Raw genomic sequence first — 19,456 nt, 5'->3', positions numbered from 1 at the left:
ATAGTTACGTATTGTTGGCTACCAAGTTGAGGTGAATGACCTGAATGTATCGTCAATGTATTGCCACGTTAAGTATAGGAATGCGCAGTCCATTTATATTATGTCAATGGTACGAGTGTGACTATATTATTGGTCAAGTATAATTTATTTATATCTTATTCATAATGTAATCAACTCGTCGCCGTCAAATGGTTGGACTATTTATTGAATTGTGTCTCACTCATTGATGCCGACGGCGTAATGATATCGATAAACGGGAACGTAGTGAGTATTACCAAAATTTAGTGTATGGAAGAGACATGTCTCAACGTAATATTCATATAATTTAATTGCATTCCGACTGTGATTAATGATAAATGGCACGTGTTTAATGTTTATTGTTTTTCTTAATGAAGTGATATACATTTAAAACTTAATATGTCAGATATTATTGATATTATTTTAAATAAAGGTCTTGGTTCTTTTTCAGTATTGAAAATGCACCTAAAAGCGAAGAGACCAACGCATTTATCATTAGAATATAAAGACAAAACTTTAAGAAAATTTCAATTGTCTTGGTATTCAAAATGATTTAACTGGTTAGCGGGAAGCGTTGAAAGAAATAAATTATTCTGTTACATATGTGTCTTATTCAGAGGAGAGAATGAGTGGAGTATAAATGGCATTCCTAATATTAAAATTTAGTTCGTAAAGCTGAAAACACCAAATTTCAAAACATCTGACTAACAAGGAAAGTTTTATAGCGTTGGTAAAATAGATTGAACATTCAATCTGAGAGTCAGTTTGTTAACTGACATAATCATAATAAATAAGTGGACATAAACAGAAAGATATTAGTCGTTTAATTGATGTAGTATGTTTTAGAAAACTAAGAATTAAGTATCTGCGACATCCGAGAATGAAGGTTCTTAAATAGAAATTATTAGAAATTTTAGATTTATCTTGCTATGAAGACAATTTATAAGAGAACACTTTTGCGCAAATTCTGTTTAAAGGAACTTCACACGACATACAAATGACTTGATCCATTGCGTAACTACGGTATTAAATTCATATTTTAAAAGAACTGCAAATTACAAATTTTATATCAATACAAGCCGATGGAAACGGCTACGGATGGTCTGCCAATCAAAAGTTTAATTTCGTTATATTCTGAGCAATAAGATCGAAGAAAGATTTATAGATTTTTGAATGTTTCCCAAAATATTAGTGGCTGGCTTTTATCCGAAGTAATCAAATGAACTTCAGTGAATAGGAAAAGTTGTGTGTCAAAATGACTGGTGCTTCTGTTATGGCTGCGGAAAAATGGGGTTCAGATCAATTATACAAAATATTTATCCAATGGCTATTTTTATACATTGTTACGCTCAAATAAATTTAGTTCTACTTCACGGCGCAAAACAATAAAAGATGTTAAATTATTTATAGCAAACCTTACTATGTTCCACACATTTTTAGTAGATCTTCTAAAAGAAGTTCTTTATTAAGAGAGCAAGGATTAAATTACCAAATCAATGCAATACACGTTGGAATTATCATTCAAGAGCTGCTTTAACTATAAAAACTCATTTCAATGAAACTAAAATGCCGTATCTTCGCAGTAGTTGATGACCGGCTGGGATTCACTCTGTTTGTACTGCATCTGGTATATTGAGTATTTATGAAAATTACGAAATTTGTTTACTATTGGCACTTTTTAGTAAAATATTTATATTTACTTGATCACACATTTTGTATTCTACAAAATAAATCAACTACTGATATTAAATATTGTGTTAACGAAATTAAAAGTCTTACTTCACGGATAAAGATTTGAGAAATGAAACTTCCATATTGCCGATATCATAAATGTTCCGTTGAATTAAAACATGATTTAAAATACAAATGAGGAAGGATTCATACTCTACTGTAGACTTACGTATGAAATTATTGGATCATTAAGTTCAAATAAATATTAGATTAAAGATTTCGAAAAACTAGAGTTTGTTGAAATAATAAATGAAAAATGTTTGCATCATATAAAGTTCATTTTTCCAGAAGAAAATTAAGACAACTTTTTATACTATCCAGATATTTTTGATAAAGATCGTCTAAAAATGAGTTCTACTAGTAGTAGAGTGATTCCATTGAAATATTTCGTCCTTTGGAATTTATTATCTCATACTTAAACAAGTGTTAACCTAAAACTACAAATATTTTTAAATTTTTAAATAAAATAATTTTTAATTATAAAATTATTTTAGATGAGCTTCAAGAAGTATATCAAGAAGTCACGAACTTATTCAATTAGTATTAACTATTCCTGCAACAACAGCCTCAAGTGAAAGATCCATGAGTACTTTAAACGTAACAAATCCTTTTAAGAAATTCAATGACAATGATAGGCTTTCATCTTTGTTCATACTTCTGAGCTATTGAAAAATGTTAGTGAATTATCAAAAGATCCAACGTTTATCAACAATGTAATAGATGTATTCGCGACAACAAAATCGAAGAATCGATTTAAATTATATTCAAATATAGTTATTTATGTAATTTACTTTTTTTATGATCTAGTTTTTAAATAAATGTTATATACACCATATCTTTGGTTGTCTTGTTGTCTACCCTATAAAATTGTTCACGCGCCGCCACTGCTATAGGTACGAATTATATCGTCAGTTGTAAAATGTAGCTCAAACAAATGTGTAGTTTTAGTTGTTATTGTTTTATTAACAAGAAGTGAAACCTACTTCTACATTATTGGCTCCCCGCTTCACCCGCTCATCAAGAGGAGGCAACGTTCCTAGGAGCCCAAATCGGTTTCAACATTGTACCTCCGCTATCAACACTCGTGGAGATAACCGACATTGGGCTCCGTAACGCTAGGAGTAAACTCGCACCGTGGCAGAGGATGGATGCACTGAAGACATTCTTCTATCCCTCCACGGTGCACCTCCAGCGTATGAGATCGTTCTCGAAGACGGACTGGGCCAAAGTTGACAGGATTTTAAGACCCGAAATAAAGGCCACCCTCTATCTCCCCCAGGAAGCGTCGGGGGAGTACATTTATAGATCTACCAAGAGAGGGTGTTGCGGTGTGAGGCTGCTCGCCGAAGACTCTAATATCGCGGCAGTGGACAGCGTCTTTAAGTTGTACACCTCACCTGACCCACGTGTTGCATCGGACGCGGCCGAACCCGTGGATGACGAGACCAGACGGAGAATCCTCAAGGACTCGTCTGTCGAGGAAGTCGCGTCATATCAGTCGGGTGAGGATGAAGGTGTTTTCTGGACAACGAGGGGGTCTGGAGTGAGCAGTGTGTAGTCAAGGGTGCGGAACGCATCCAAAAGACTTAATATCGGTTGGACGTTGGGAGGCGCCCCCTCGATCACACATGAAGGCACGGTGTTGGGAGGAAAGCATAGAAGAGTGGTTATGCGGACGATAAGGAATATACTCCGGCTCAAACGAAGCAAAGACCTTATCCAAAAACCGGATCAAGGCAGAGCCGTTGAGTGTTTCGCCGCCCATTTATCTTCCTCCCACTTTCTTAAAGACGGCGACTTCACGAGGTTTGCAGATTGGCGTTTCATCCATCGGGCGAGACTGAACCTCGTGCCGTTGAATCGTCGGTTCCTCGTCGTGGAGAGCCGGTGACCGCAGGTGTAGACGAAGTGAGTACACAAATGAAAGCCTAGCCCATGTCGTCGATCACTGTATGCGTTACACCGCGTTCTACATGGCGAGCCAAAACGCCATAGTCGCCAGGATTAAGAAAGCGGCATCCACGAAGTTTGAGGTCCTCTCCGAAAATCAGGACCTGGGTAACCAGGACCTGAGACCGGATTTAGTTCTGAAGGGCCCAAACATCTATGTGGTTGACGGCAGCAGCAGTGAAGAGGTCCAAGTACGAGGACCTCAGAGCGGAGCTGACTGCCAAGTACAACGGCGAGGCGGCAGTTGTACACTTTGTCATAGGAGCCCTTGGATCATGGGACCCCGGAAACGACAATTTCATGAAGGTGCTCTACAGTAGGTCTTATGCAAGCCTGATGAGGAAATTGTGCGTTAGTAATACAATTTCCTCATCATGGGACATCATGATTCCGGATTAAGTTGTACATATTGTTTATATACATACAGTGTGATTCCTTTTAAAGGTAACACTAAATAATTCTGTCCAGTGACATCAGATTAATATGCGGTTTTCGGGAGAGGATAGGGAATACATAAATACATATTTCTTGATTATTTTTACATTTTTAGATCTTTCCGTGTGCGCATGCGCAATACAACTTGCATTTTTTTTAAATGGCAACAGGTGTTTTGAATACCAAATTCGGATAGACCGAATTTTTTAATTCAATTTGGTCCTGTTTACCATAGCTCTAAAATCAAAATTGACCAAATGACAACCAGTCAAAGTTTCGATTAAAATTATTGAATTTTTCAACAATCATACAAGAATTTTTTGAATTATTATAAAATTTTAAGTATTTTTTTTGTTTCCGTAGGTTTACAGATATTATTAAATCATTTTAATTTAATTTTAAGGAATTAATTAACCTCAATTGGACGTAAATGTTAGTTCATTTACTAAGAAAAGATTAAACAAACTGATATGATTTATTTCTCATAACTTCTATTATTAAAAATTCGATTTAAATTATTAATTATATCATTTATTGTTATTTTTCATGATACAAGTGGGTAATTACTTGTAAAATCTAAGATTATTTTATTTGTAGCATTTACTTAAATAAACCAAATTTATTTATGGTGTGCTAAAAATGATATTATCTTAATGTTCGTATAAATCTGACAATAATAACTTATTATAACTGATAAGTTTTAGCATTTATTTAAATGTGGTTATTAAAAGTCATTAAAAGTTTTAAACTCGTATGTAATGCAAACATTTCATTGAAATTTAAAAATGACAAGTAATTATGAAAAAGTTGATGCGCTTTTAGTTTATGGTGAATGTCGACGTAATTCACGAAATGCCTCTAGACTTTATGCAGAACGATATCCCGAACTATACCACCCTCCTCACAATTACTTTGTCCGAATTGAATCGTCTTTGAGAAATAGTGATGAGCTACCTGCAAAACAAGGTGATTATCGACATAATCAAAGACAGTTGATTGGACAGGCAAACGAACAGGACGAATTGCAGGTATTAGCATATGTTCAATTAAATCATCGATCTCTGATTAGGCATTTAAGCAACAAAATTGGAATTTCTTATAAAAAGTGAAACGGGACTTGAATTATCAAGTCACCGCATCATAAGAACACTAACTCGTTCGGTTTGTATAAATGTAATAATACGTTTTATTTTTATATACTTAAAATAAAAATTGCAAATATTTAGGGGCGTTGGAACAAGGTCCTTGATAGGTTAAACAATATTTAGGGAATTCGGTCAGTTTACAATTAATGGGGAAGGAACGGATGATCGGTTTTGGCCCGCTTAAGAAAGTGGCGTCAACACACGATCACCGTCCGGGTAGTGCGAGGCCTAGACAGGCGCGCTTAGGGGGGACTTTGTTTTTATTGAGCTGGCCCTGTTTTGGACGGCTCTATATCTGGTCCCGATATGGTCAAGTCCTCCGTGAGGCCAATCCTTGTGATTGATTGTTCCTTCGTCGACTCCGTATCACTGGGCCCATCCACCTTACGGGGAGTGTCTCAGCGGCGCATCGAGTATCCGCGTCGAAGCTCCGGATTAGACCATTCTTCGACGTCGGATATAACGAGAGGTTACCGCCAAGACAACACCGTGGGTAAGGAGTAGATAGGCAACCAGTAATGCATGGTCACGTGCACGTCTAGCACCGTAGACAGGACTCCGATTCGGTGAGGTCGCCGGAGTCGTGTGGTTGGCTGAAGGCCAAGCTCAGCGAGCGCCGCGTCTGGATCGCGGCAACTGGGGACCGTGGGTAGTGGTCTGCGTCGGCGTCGTCGTCGGACCGCACGATCGGTTGTGGCGATGCTCTATGGAGTTGCACACGGGATCGTGACGGTCGGCGTTCTCGGGTTCGCGGCGATTGGCGGCCGGGTGCGTTCGCGGTTACCCGCGTTGTTGTGTGGACCGCACGATCGAGAGTGGCGATGCTCAATAGAGTTGCTCACGGGATCGTGACGGTCGGCGTTCTTGAGTTTACGGCGATCGGATGCCGAGTGAAGCCGTCGTTGTCCGCGTCGTCGTTGATTATTGCGGCGTCGTCTAAACCGCACGATCTATAGTGGCGATGCTCAACAGAGTTGCACACGGGATCGTGACGGTTGGTTCCGGTTCGCGGCAGTGGATCGTCGTAGATGGTAGTCTTGGTCGGCAGGTCTTCGTGTCTTCGGTCTTCGATAGTATTTGCTAGAGAATGTCGAAGATGGTTGGAAGAATTGTAGTTTTGATTGAAATGTTACTAGCCTAAGTACTCCTGTCCGTACCGACTAGTAAACATTAACAATTTCGTCATTTCCGTTGTGTCTTCTCTTGACACTGTTTTGGCCATAACTCAGTTGCCTTTTGTCGTATAATTATGGGGAAGGTGTTGACGTCTTCGTCTTACCTTCCCCTATCCATTGATGTGCCTTTGCGGACCCTCTTGTGTGGGGAAGTGCTTGGAAACACTTCCCCTGTCCGATGGTTGCGGTTTTTTTTGTATACTGCCCTGTGATTGGTGGGTGGTATTTGTTGTATACTGCCCTGTGATTGGTGGGTGGTATTTGTTGGCTCTGTTACGAGCCTTTTATATGGTGCCGTAGTATGTACCGTTACAAAAGTTCATACAATTTTGAAAAAAATAAATTACAGCCGTATGGGCCTGATTTAGTACAAAAGTTGGTACCAGGTGATTCTAATCGTAGACTTACATTTATTGCATGGTTTATGATACAATTACACGACGAACCCGATTTTCTACGATTTATCTGTTAAACCGACGAATTGAAGTTTATCAACAACGGTATAATTAATAAACAAAATAACCGGTATTGGGCTGATCACAATCCATATTAGACGACTGATACAAATCACCAAATAGTTTGGGGAACTAACGTTTGGTGTGGGCTACTAGATGGGAGACTTTCGGGCCGTATTTTTATGATGGTACACTTACTGGGAGAAGATACTTGGGGTTTTTAATTGATGTTTTACCTACATACATGGACGATATTCTATTAGAGTCTAGAACTAATTTATTTTTTCAACAAGATGGAGCACCTGCACACAATGCAATTGTTGTAAGAGAGTATTTACAAAATAAATTTGGCAATCGATGGATGGGTGCATATGGTGCAGTAGCTTGGCCACCAAGATCTCCAGATCTCACGCCATTAGATTTTTTTCTGTGGGGACTTTTGAAGAATGAAGTTTATTCAACTCCACCTTTAAGTATTCAAGATCTAAAAATAAAATTGTAATTGCTTTCGCAGAACTTATAAAGGAACAGATATTAGCAGCTACTCAAAGAGAAGTAATTCGTCGATTTCAATCCATACATGGAGAATGATGGGCAAAATTTTGACGATTTACTAGATAGTTATAAGAAATTTGTTTATCCAAATAAATAATAGAAATGATTAAAATTATAAAAATATTGTGTTAATTATTTTAATCGTTTCTTACCTAGTAATTAGTAAATGAACCAACATTTACGTCTAATTGAGGTTAATTAATTCCTCAAAATGAAATTAAAATGATTTAATAATATCTGCAAATCTACGGAAACAAAAAAAATTCTTAAAATTTTATAATAATTCAAAGAATTCTAGTATGATTGTTGAAAAATTCAATAATTTTAATCGAAACTTTGACTGGTTGCCATTTGGTCAATTTTGATTTTAGAGCTATGGTAAAAAGGACCAAATCGACTTAAAAAAATTCGGTCTATCCGAAATTGGTATTCAAAACACCTGTTACCATTTAAAAAATGCAAGTTGTATTGCGCATGAGCACACGAAAAGATCTAAAAATGTAGAAATCATCAAGAAATGTGTATTTATGTATTCCTTATCCCCTCCCGAAAACCGCATATTTATTCGATGTCACTGGACAAAATTATTTAGTGTTACCTTTAAAAGGAATCACACTGTATAATACGATTGACAATTTTATCTCGGTATATTTTCAATATTAAAATAGTCATAATAGTAACTAAGATAGCACATTGACGATAACCCAATACGTCCGTGGTTACTGGGTGTTAGGTGTATATTAATTGCGCCAGAAATTACAGGTAATAATAAGTTTTATCAAGTATTTATGTTTTAGAATTATATGTTTTATAGTATTTGAAAAAGAAATTATAAAAATCTGCAGTTTCGCTATTATGCATAATCGCTTTTTTTTAAATTCGCTATTTTTATTTTCGCTATTATCAATTTACGATATTTACATTCGCGGTTAATTGTTTCGCTATTTTGACATAGACCCAGTATATACAAATATAGCCAATAAAGAAGGCAACCACAGATGTTACTCTCAATAGGATCAAGAGTCAATACATTCCCGCATGTGGAACATTCAAAAGAATATTGACAGATAATGGAACTCAATTCCATGGTAAGAAATGAACCGAACAGTTAAAACTTTTGGGCATTTAAATATCCGTTACCACAGCCTACCACCCGGAAGGGAATTCGGTGAAGAGGGCAAACCGAGAAATTTGACAAATTAATCTGCACATACTATCACGACGAGCACACCTGTTAGGTGAGTTATTTAAAAAAAAATTGAATACTGGTTGAACAACACCACACACACCACCACAAGCACTTATGGGTCAGCCCCGAAATCCATTAAGTATAGAACACCTCGTGAATTTCCCAGAAAATAAGGAGATTGAGGTAACTAACGTAATGATCTAATTAGCATACAACAGAATGAGAAGGATAATCAATCAGTGTAATAAATGTCAAGATAAGGGAAAGAAATTTCACAAATATTCCTTCCAGTAACAAGTATTAATCAAAGAACAAAAGTTATCATCAGCAAAAGATCAAGAGATCAAGAAATTTTATTATTATATCGAGGATCCTATACTATACAAGAAATCCGACCTAATAATACATTAGTTATCCTGGAGGACAATGGGAAATTGACTACACTTAACGTAAAGAATGTCAAACCCTATGTCCCGTCAGACTCTGGAGGGCCTGGGGATATAATCACAACTCAAGTCTAAACAACTAATTATATGTTTTGTATTTGGTGATTAGTATGTGTTGGTAAATCAATTTTTGTGTGAGATTCTATTTGTTATCTACGTTAACCGTGCCAGACACGGAATAACATCAAATTCAACCATGAAGGATTATAGAAGCAGAATTGTTATCTTATTCGTGGAAAAGCACCTAGAAAGTGATGAAAAGTTTTTAGAAGCAGAACACCAAATAAAGCAAAGATTAAAAGATGCTTCCATCAATGATAGTGAGAAGGACAAACATTCCCTTTCCGACATTATGGAGCTGTACAGTGGTATTGAAGACTAAGATAAACCAGTAAAGATGATAATTAATCGTATTGCGATAGAGCCTCAAATTGATAATTTTTAGAAAGGCTCTAGCACAATACTATCGAAAATTAGCTACGTGTATAACTAATAAAAAAATAGAAAAAACAATCCAATTACTACCTCACATTGTGATGCAGTGGAAAGGCGGAAACACTGACACCCCACCTGTTTACGCATACTCTTATTGTTTTCTTATATTAATCTTATATTCTTTATATTATTGTTTTCGCTGCATGGAAAATTTGCTATCTTATTATTGTATGCGCTGTGCGCGAAAAGTGCAGGTGTTTGTATTTTCCATGCATGTTATCTGAATTATGATTAGGGTAATATGCGTGGAGGATTATGGACATTTGCACTGATCCCAAAAATTGAACGTCTATCGACAGTTAACGATTGGGTTTTTCGTGCCTTTTGTCACAGAACACGAGACCGACTTGGTGTAATCACTGATTCACCGGGTATCTTCTCGTGTTTCTGTCACAGAACATGGGACCGACCCAATGTAATTGCCGATAGACCGGGTATAAAAGGCCCCACGACACGACCATCAATACCATTCTCCGTCTTTACGACTTTGTAGTAAGACCCACCCGGGCAGACTTGCGCAAATAGGAAAGGCGGCCTCCCAGACCACACTTATCGAACGGTTTGTGACTCGGTCAATGGTGCAATAGTTGGAGTTATTCTGGCATTGCATCGATCAGTCACCTACCCTGTAGTGCAATAGTCAGAGTAATTCCGGCATTGCATCGGTCGACACACCGTTCGATAAGCCCCCTCCCCTGTAGTGCTCCGTCGTGTCGTGGAGTCGTGTAGCGCCTTACGCACCTTTGTTTTTGTTATAATATAGTTAAACTTTAAAACTCAGAATGTTCTCTTTTTCGTTTCTTTTCTTTGTATCGTTCTAACACCACCTATAGAAGACGTAATACAGAATGAAGAAGAACTTTTCGGGACTACTGAAAGAATGATTTATGGAAGAATACTCTATCAAGTAACTGAAAAAATATTACCTAAAACAGTTTATCAATTGTGTCAAGAAATATCAACTATCAACCAACATCTCATCACACCCAATGACGTCAACGAACCATTATAACCAAAAAGGAACACGAAGCAGAAAAGGATGGAAGCAAAGAGAAAATGGTTTAATCAGAAGAAAGCCAAAATCAATCCATAAATTCAATAAAAATAAAAGATATATCCCACCAAACAAGAGATAATTAATTTATAATAAACATATTACACAACAATTTTAATAACTTAAAATAGTATTTCAGAATTTTTTCATAGTCCAAAGTATATAGAGTATACTTATGTACTTAAAACGATGGTATAATTTAAAATTGAATATATCTTGTTATTACATACATATTATAAATTAAAATTTAGTAAAATTATAGAGTTCACGATTCGTGTCTTGTACTCGTATAATAACCAAATTTTACGAAACTGGCTATAATAGTTTTTTCTAATATTAAAATAACTAGAAAGTATAATAAAATTATAATCACACCAGGGTTACACCAGTGTTGCATAAAAAAAATTTAAAAATATTTTATTTTGACCGCCATGGATTTTCTTTTAGGTTACTCATAACTATCATGAGACTCTGTTTGGGGTCTCGGCTAAGTTACTCAAAACTGTTATTGAGACTCTTTTTGTAATCTCAATGACTACATAGGTTTATACGCTGATACTCCGAATAGAGTTTCAGTTGTCATGGTTTTTATTGCAGAATCAGATTCTTCAGTGTGACCAATATAATTTGGTGTTTTTAGCGAACGTTTATTTTTATTTGTTAATTTATAATAATTTTATTGATAACAATATGATTGAAGTTTTCTGATCATTTTTGTGCGGCGATTTGACCATGTTCGTAGTTTTAGATTTAGATTGTGATATAATCTTACTATTCCAATTTGTTTATCATAACTACAACTGATAATATTTATCTCGATAATAATATGACAAACTTCACTGGCAACAATCTGTTTGTAGTGATGTAAAATAGTATAGAGAAATAGTAAATTGTATAATATACGGTTTAATATCTTTGATAAGTAGTAAACAAACTAAAATATAAAAAGAACAATTTATATTGATGCATGTTTTATTTTACGTATAAATGTTAATGTGCAAAACATATTTTGAAATCACATATATTTTGATAAAACATATCACTTCCAACAATGAAATATCAAATTCTATTATACTAGCAACATTAAAAAAAATATTTTTATGTTGGTTACACTGTAATTAACACATCGTTTGGTTGTGGAACAGTTGTCAATTCGGATTATTGTAAAATACCTGTTTTTGACATTGTTGCCAGAGAGCAACACTATGCATTCAGGGCATCTTATCGTAATCACATTTATATTGTGCTATCAATTTATTTCTCATACGTTATTTTTACTTGAACGAAGTACAAAATTAGAACACAGTGAATTAGAGAAGATAGTACCTAAATAGTAAGTTGTATGTTTTAACTTGTAAGTTATATAGTATTATAGACAGTATAATTCCTTATTATCCATCATGAACAAAATAATAGTTGATGAAGAAATTATTCATTTACTTGAAATACCTTCCGGGTCGGAAGATGGGTTTGATATTGAGAGTGACGTTGAAAATGATAAGGTTGATTAATGGAATGAGTATGCAAATTTATTAGACGAACCAAATCTTGATGAATTTGAAAAAATTTTAACTAAACAATTTAATACAGAGACAATTTTAGATGATAAAGTTGCACTTCCAATTTTCGAGCCTTAAACTTCAGCTACTGAAATTAATACCACTAATTTATTTTTGCCTTCAATATCTGATGTTCCACAAATAACATGTACATTACCAAAACGTTCCAAAAAAAATGTTATCGATCTAAACGTATTAATCCTGTACCACCTATTATTCAAAATCATATTCCGATTAAAATAAAAGATGTAACATGGTCAAAAAATAATTTTCCACCTGTAGACTTTAATTTTCTCGGAAACTCAACTTTAGTAGAAGATATTATGGAATTAGAGACACCTTTTCAAATTTTTAAATATCTTTTTACTGTAGACTTGATGCAACATATTTGTGATGAAACTTATAAATATGGTCTACAAAATAGTTTATCTAATCCATTAAAATTGTCTACAAATGATTTACAAAAATATATTGGGGTACTTTTTCTAATGAGTATAGTAAATATTTCGAACATTAGAAAATATTGGTCACCATACTTGGGCAATCAAGTTATTAAAGACACAATGACCCTTCATATTTTTGAAAAAATTAGAAGTAATTTACATTTTAATGATAATACACTTGAGACACATCGACCAAATCGTGATAAAACTCATAAAATAAGACCTATTATAGAAACATTAAAAAACAGTTTTAGTCGAGTTCCGTTAGAAGAACATTTAGCTGTTGACGAGCAAATGTGTAGCACCAAAACTAGAAGCTTGGTCAAAGTTTATATGCCTAACAAGCCACACAAGTGGGACTATAAATTGTTCGTTCTTAGTGGTGCATCCGGTTTTGCTTATAATTTTGAACTTTTTACCGGCCAAGAAAACAATTCAGAGTTACGAAATATAAATTAACCAGATTTAGGTTCCAGCGCTAATGTAGTAGTTCGTCTAGCAAGAATTATACCTAAACGTCAAAACTATAAATTGTTTTTCGATAATTATTACACAACCTTACCACTATTAGTTTATTTGAAAAAAGAAAATATACTCTCCCTTGGTACTGTACGAAGAAATAGACTCAAAAATTATGCTCGATGATTCAATTATGCTAAAAAAAACTCAGAGGAACATATGATCATTGTGTCACTAATATTAGAAATACAGATATAGTTGCAATAATATGGAAAGACACGAAAAATGTCAATTTATTGTCAACTTTTGCTGCTATTGAGCCTGTTACGAAAGTTAGTAGATATGATAGAAAATTAAATAAACGAGTAGAAGTGGATTGTCCTCATATTATAAAAGTATACAATACTCACATAGGAGGTGTCGACTTATTGGATGTTTACTTGGAAGGCAAAAAATTTAAAAGCGAAATCGCAAGTTATTTTATCACTTACTAGACATCACCATCGTAAATTCTTGGCTATTACACAAACGAATCCAAAAGCAAAAATCAGACAACAGTAATCTTTGCCATTAATGAAATTCAGAGAACAACTTGCTTTAAGTTTGTGCAAACTTGGTGAAAATATAACGCCAAAACGAGGACACCCATCGAATGATATTAAAACAGGTATTTATTTTTGTAAATTAGTAAATATAATATATGTATTAGTATGACCTCATAAATAACGATCGTATTCTTATAGGTATAATAAAAAAGGAAAATTAGGTACAAAACAAAAAGAAATGGCACCACCAAAAGAAATTAGGACAGATAGATATGACCATTGACCAACGACCGGTCAAAAAAAAAAAACTAGATGCAAGAAACCTGGTTGCAAAGATTTACATTTTCAAAATGTGGAAAGTGTAATGTTAGTTTGTGTTGTGGAAAAGGGTTAGAGTGCTTTACACAGTGGCATACAATATAGTTTGTGCTGATCATTATATATATACATATATATAATAATCAGTATATATCTTTCTAAATTTTTAAATTCTGTTTATTTACAAGATGTAATTTTGAATTTTATTTTATTTATACCAAGACAAGTTTATTGTTATTTATTTAATGTTTTACCTAGAATTAGTTATTTGAGTTTCAAATTTTTTATTTTACTTTTTTTTTATAATTATATATATAGGTATATAATTTATGTATACCTGTATTATATGTACCAACCTACTATGTTGATTTTAAATATATAAGGCACCTACCTTTATTGTTTATTGTTATACTTATTTTACAAAGAATAAAATAAAAAAATGGTATTTTAAGTAAATGTGTACCTTAAATGCATAGTGTTGCCATATGGCAACAAACTATAATCTCATATATTTCTAAGTAAAAAAATAATTTATATTTTTTTAAACATTTTTCCCTTCATTTTTATGTATTATTGATGATAAAAAAATTTTTTAAAAAACTATTATGGTTTTTTTTACTGTTAAACTGTTGGTTATTAATTTAAAAATGAATTCACAAGAAATATGTGATTTAATTGATTCTGAGTTCGAAGATTATCCTGACTCAGACGACGATCCTATTTGGAAGTCACCCCACAATGTTAATTCATATGGTAAGTATCTGTACATTATTATAAATCATAATTCTTTTTTTTTTACTATCCATATTTTAATATCATATTACATTATGTAGATGAAAGTAATTCAAATAAATCGTTGTTTATTTCCTGAAACTAGTAATCTGAATGGTAATTATATTACTTAAATTGTACAACAGTTGAGCTTAATTATTTATTATTATTTCATTATTTAGCTGAGCCTCAAGCTATGGATGTTGATGCTTATAACTCCGGTAAATGAAAACTAATTCTATACATAACCTATACTGTTTTATTAATTTATATTTTATAAATAGAAGTGTCTCACATTAGTGAGTCTGAAGATGAAATTACAGACATACACAACCCACCTGGACTCCCAAAGAACCATACAAACCCAGAATCTGAATAATATTACTTTTTATTCTTATAAGGTAGTTCACCTAAGGAAAATGTTACTTCTTGATTTTTTTATTCATGAAAAGAAAATGTAATAGTAACTATAAATTGTATTGTGATATGAAAATTAAGAGAATTTTATTTTTTTAAATTAGTTTTATCTTATTGTTATAATATTATAGTTATAATAGTAATTATATTCAGTTGATAGAAATAGTTTTCTTATTATTTCTCCTTCAAATGAAGAAATACTATCTGAAGATACTTTTAGCAATAAGAATTAAAATTTTAAATAATAAAAAAAAAAAATCTTAAGTGCCAAAACAATGAAAAAAAAAAAATTCCATATAAACCTACAAAGCATAATTGGATAAAAGATAATTTAGAGGTTCTTTAGATTTACCAATACGAGAGGCAAATGATAAGTAATGCACAATCGCCAATAACTCACAATCGTAATAAGATAAAGACTTCAAAATTAGATCCAAATATAGCTATTGTTATCGTTTATAACTGAGAAATACCCATTTGAACATGACTCGATTTGTTTCCAATCAGTCCGTGTCAGAATGGAGCCTAGTACTGACGTAGTGTCAACGAAATTAAAACAACGAGCTGTGATTGAAGTTTAACCGCTGAAAATGTTAATCCGACAAACATTTATCGTCGCTTAAAAGCTGTTTACGGTAATAAAACTGTAGACCGAAGCACAGTATCTCGTTGGGTATCAAAATGTAAATTAACTGACCCTGGTAAAATGAATATTCTGGATAAACATCGCGATGGACGACCTGTAACTGTTACGGATGAATAATATGGAATTCAAGTGGACGAGCTTATCAAAAATGATCGCCGAATAACTCAAAACCGCATAGTTGATATTGTTGGGATGTCGCAAGAAAGAGTCGGGTTCATTACTCAGTAACTTGGCTATCGAAAAATTTGCGCTCGTTGGGTACCGAAAATATTAACACAAGAAAACAAGAAAATTCGAGTTGAGTATAGCCAAAAATTGTTGAATCGTTATCACCAAGAAGGAGAGCAGTTTCTCTTAAAAATTGTGACCGGTGACAAAACTTGGGTGCATCATTACAATACAGAAGAAAAAAAGACAGAGTATGGAATATCGTCATGTCACTTCTCCCCAATCCAAAAAGTTCAAGGTTCAGCCTTCTGCAGGAAAGATTATGCTTACGGTATTTTGGGATGGAAATCAAGTTTATCTAACGGATTATTTGGAAAAGGGGACAAGTGTAAACTCAGCCCGATACATTGAGTCACTGAAAAAATTGAGGAGACGAGTGTGTCGCGTTAGTGGATCAACTGACACCATTTTGTTGCATCACGATAACGCCCGACCTCACACATCAAATGCAACCAGTACCGCTCTCAAACAGTTGAAATTCGAGGTTCTTCAACACCCACCATATTCACCAGATTTGGCACTTTATGATTTCCACTTCTTCCCAGATTTTAAGAGAGACCTCAAGGGCTCCCATTTCACGTCGGACGAAGAAGTCAAGGAAGTAGTGAAGTCTTGGATAAAAGAGAGACCAGCTACATATTTCAGTGACGGTATGAAGAAACTTGTGACTCGTTGGGAGAAGTGTATATCTGTAAATAGTGATTATATTGAAAAATAAAGGTATTAATTTCTAGCTAAAGAAGTGTATTTTTATATTTTTTTTTTCATTTCAATTATCTCTCTTAATTTTCGAAAAATTCACGATTGTGCATTACTTATCATTTGCCCCTCGTACATACAACAATACACCCTATCAATTTTTTAATTTGTTATTCCAAAATCTTTAATATCTTACATTACAAAACAATTAAGTTTATATGCCTTTCAAATCAGACCTGATAATTTACCTAACATATTAGAAAAATAAATTGAAAAATTCATTGGAATATTATTAAAAATGCCAATTTTAAATTTGCCTATCATAAGACACCATTGGGATGTGCTTGGTAATGTAACAATATACAGTATTACAATCAATAGATTGAAGAGATCAAACAATTCATTCATTTCAATGATAACACCACAAATACACCAGAATCTTTTGGCAAACTTTTCAAAGTAAAACCTTTACTTGACCAAATGAGGAATATTATTAAGAATAATATTTTTCTTATTGAACAAGAAAATGTTCACTATCCAACTTTTTTATTAAATCAATATTTTGATTTTTCATAATTATTTAGAGTTTGAAGAATGGAAATTTAACAAGGAGGTAAGTTCTTTGTCGTGGTTTGTTAAACAAAAGGGGACAAGATTTAAAAAAGATAAAACCTAGCCATGAGTGTTTATATTGTCATCGTCTTGGAATATTTTCAAGCAAAACTACTGGAACATGTGCTATGAAAATTATTGATTTATGTAAAATAGGCAAGTGTCAAAATCAGTAATATACACTAATTAATAACTGAGATTTGTAATTATGTTTATCTGTTGTAAGAAATCGTGGCATTGTGATTTTTTTATTGTGTTATGTGTAGCTTGCCGTTTATTGATCTTCAAGTCAAGTCGTTGGTGTTTATGGAATATATAAAATAGTTTATCTCTTATAATATAATTATAAATAATTATTATTGTTTGTATAGACTTGTTTTCATTATATTATTCTAAAATTACAAATCCCATGTATTGTCTATTTTTCTAATAACTTTTATATATATTATTGGCATTGTGAAACTAACGGAGCAAAACGTAATCTGCTGAGCGTCAAATATGCTATTTTAAGCACTTGTAAGACAGATATAACACATGCGGGTATCACGTTCTTTTAACGGAAAATGTTAACTAAACCGAGATATGTAAGAACTGTACGTTAAAACCACAGGGTTAACCGACATTTAACGAGATATTTAAAGAACAGCCCTAAAACTAGTTGACTAGTCATTGTTAGATCATTTTAATGAACATATAGAATTATTTATAAATTTATTCAATGTTTATCAATCAAACAGGACATAGTATTATTTCATCCTTTTCCGCAAAATTTCATGCATCCGACTCGGTGTACTTGACTGGAGTGCAGCAAAGTCCTTTCAGTGGTTTAATCGGGAGACCTATGGCATTAACTTCAGGAATGCGATCTAGGGTCACACTTAACGGTACCATCAAGTCTAATATAAATATAGTTTTTTTCCCATCCGTATCTTCTTCAGCACTAACAACAATGGCTCGGCGTAGAAATTCAATCAATCCACCATATTCAGCAAAGTGGTCAATGTAGGTCCAAGAAAATATCTTGTCTTTAAAATGTAATATTTTGTCTAGGGTTTTTATCACTAACCAAAAGACATCTGCCAACCATTCTTCAACAGCTGGAAGTGACGTTTCGCCGCTTGCAACTGACCATCGAAATGGTCTGACTGGAACTTTGGTGAAGTCAACCGGTGGCAAAGTTAAATTTTCTAATTGTTTCATGTCAATATTTGTAAGGGGAGAATACACAGGAAAGATTTTAGGCGGTCCACACCTGCAACAAATAGATGTTGAACATTAATTTTTTATAGATGAAGACCGAGTAAAGAGACTTCATGAAGCCATAACCAATGAATATTTAGTCGTAACTACTCGTTCTAATTGCAACGGCAATTTTTCACTCAGAAGAAATATTCAAACTTTTCACTGTAAAAATTTGCGAAAAGCGGGAGGAATACGTCATAGGCGTATTCCTGGATATATCGGGGGCGTTTGACTGCCTCTGATGGGCGCAACTAACAAAAGACCTTGAAAAAGTGAAATGCGGCTCTGGGTTGATCACCATGACGAAGAGTTACCTTGACGGCCGGAAGGCCAACTTGGCGATTGGAGACATGACACTATCGACGACCCTAACCAAGGGTTGCCCGCAAGGCTCAGAATTCGAGCCCGACCTCAGGAGGTACACGATCAACCCGCTCTTGTCCGGCGATCTCCCACCTGGGACAGAGATAGTCGCTTACGCGGACGATTTTTCGCTACTCATATACGGGAAACACCGTCCGGAGCTCACGGAACGCGCGAACGCGCTGCTAGAAATAACGTCGAGATGAGCCACTGACAGAAAACTCACCTTCTCGGCGGCCAAGTCGCAGACCTTGTGGATCAAGGGCCAACTAAGTAAGCCTCTTGACTTGCGACTTGGTGGGACCAAGGTAAAAACGACCCCGGAGGCGAAATACCTCGGGTTCACATTTGACCCGCAAAGGAAGTTTAGCTCCCATCTGGCGGAAAAGGCTACGTCCTCGGCAGCGCTATTCAGTCGACTAATATCTGTGGCTAAGGCAAGCTGGGGCCTTAAAGAAAGGACGACAAGAATTGACGTGGTCCCGCGTAATATCTGTTTGAATTCA

General features: G+C 34.4%; 1 protein-coding gene and 1 pseudogene across 1 annotated transcript; one reads left to right on the top strand and one right to left on the bottom strand.

Moving 5' to 3' along the window:
* The first annotated feature begins 7,153 nt into the window (after window positions 1-7,153).
* On the top strand, window positions 7,154-7,500 carry LOC112596880 (annotated as a pseudogene).
* A 10,616-nt stretch (window positions 7,501-18,116) lies between these two features.
* LOC112596878 lies at window positions 18,117-18,939 on the bottom strand. Its single transcript, XM_025342700.1, has 2 exons — window positions 18,902-18,939; window positions 18,117-18,597 (listed from the first exon to the last, which is right to left on the bottom strand). Exons 1-2 carry the CDS (start codon window positions 18,937-18,939, stop codon window positions 18,117-18,119), a joined length of 519 nt encoding a protein of 172 aa, XP_025198485.1.
* Window positions 18,940-19,456: the final 517 nt, after the last annotated feature.

This window comes from Melanaphis sacchari, unplaced genomic scaffold (genome assembly GCF_002803265.2).
Source record: "Melanaphis sacchari strain LSU unplaced genomic scaffold, SCAv2.0 Contig362_pilon_pilon, whole genome shotgun sequence".
NCBI lineage: Eukaryota > Metazoa > Arthropoda > Insecta > Hemiptera > Aphididae > Melanaphis > Melanaphis sacchari.
This window is presented reverse-complemented; position numbering and strand designations above follow the sequence as displayed.

Coding starts and splice junctions, on each gene's coding strand:
- LOC112596878 (XM_025342700.1), bottom strand. CDS start 18,939: ATGTCTCCAATCGCCAAGTTGGCCTTCCGGCCGTCAAG. Junction 18,598..18,901: donor TTGGCCTTCCGGCCGTCAAG/GTAACTCTTCGT, acceptor TATTTGTTGCAG/GTGTGGACCGCCTAAAATCT.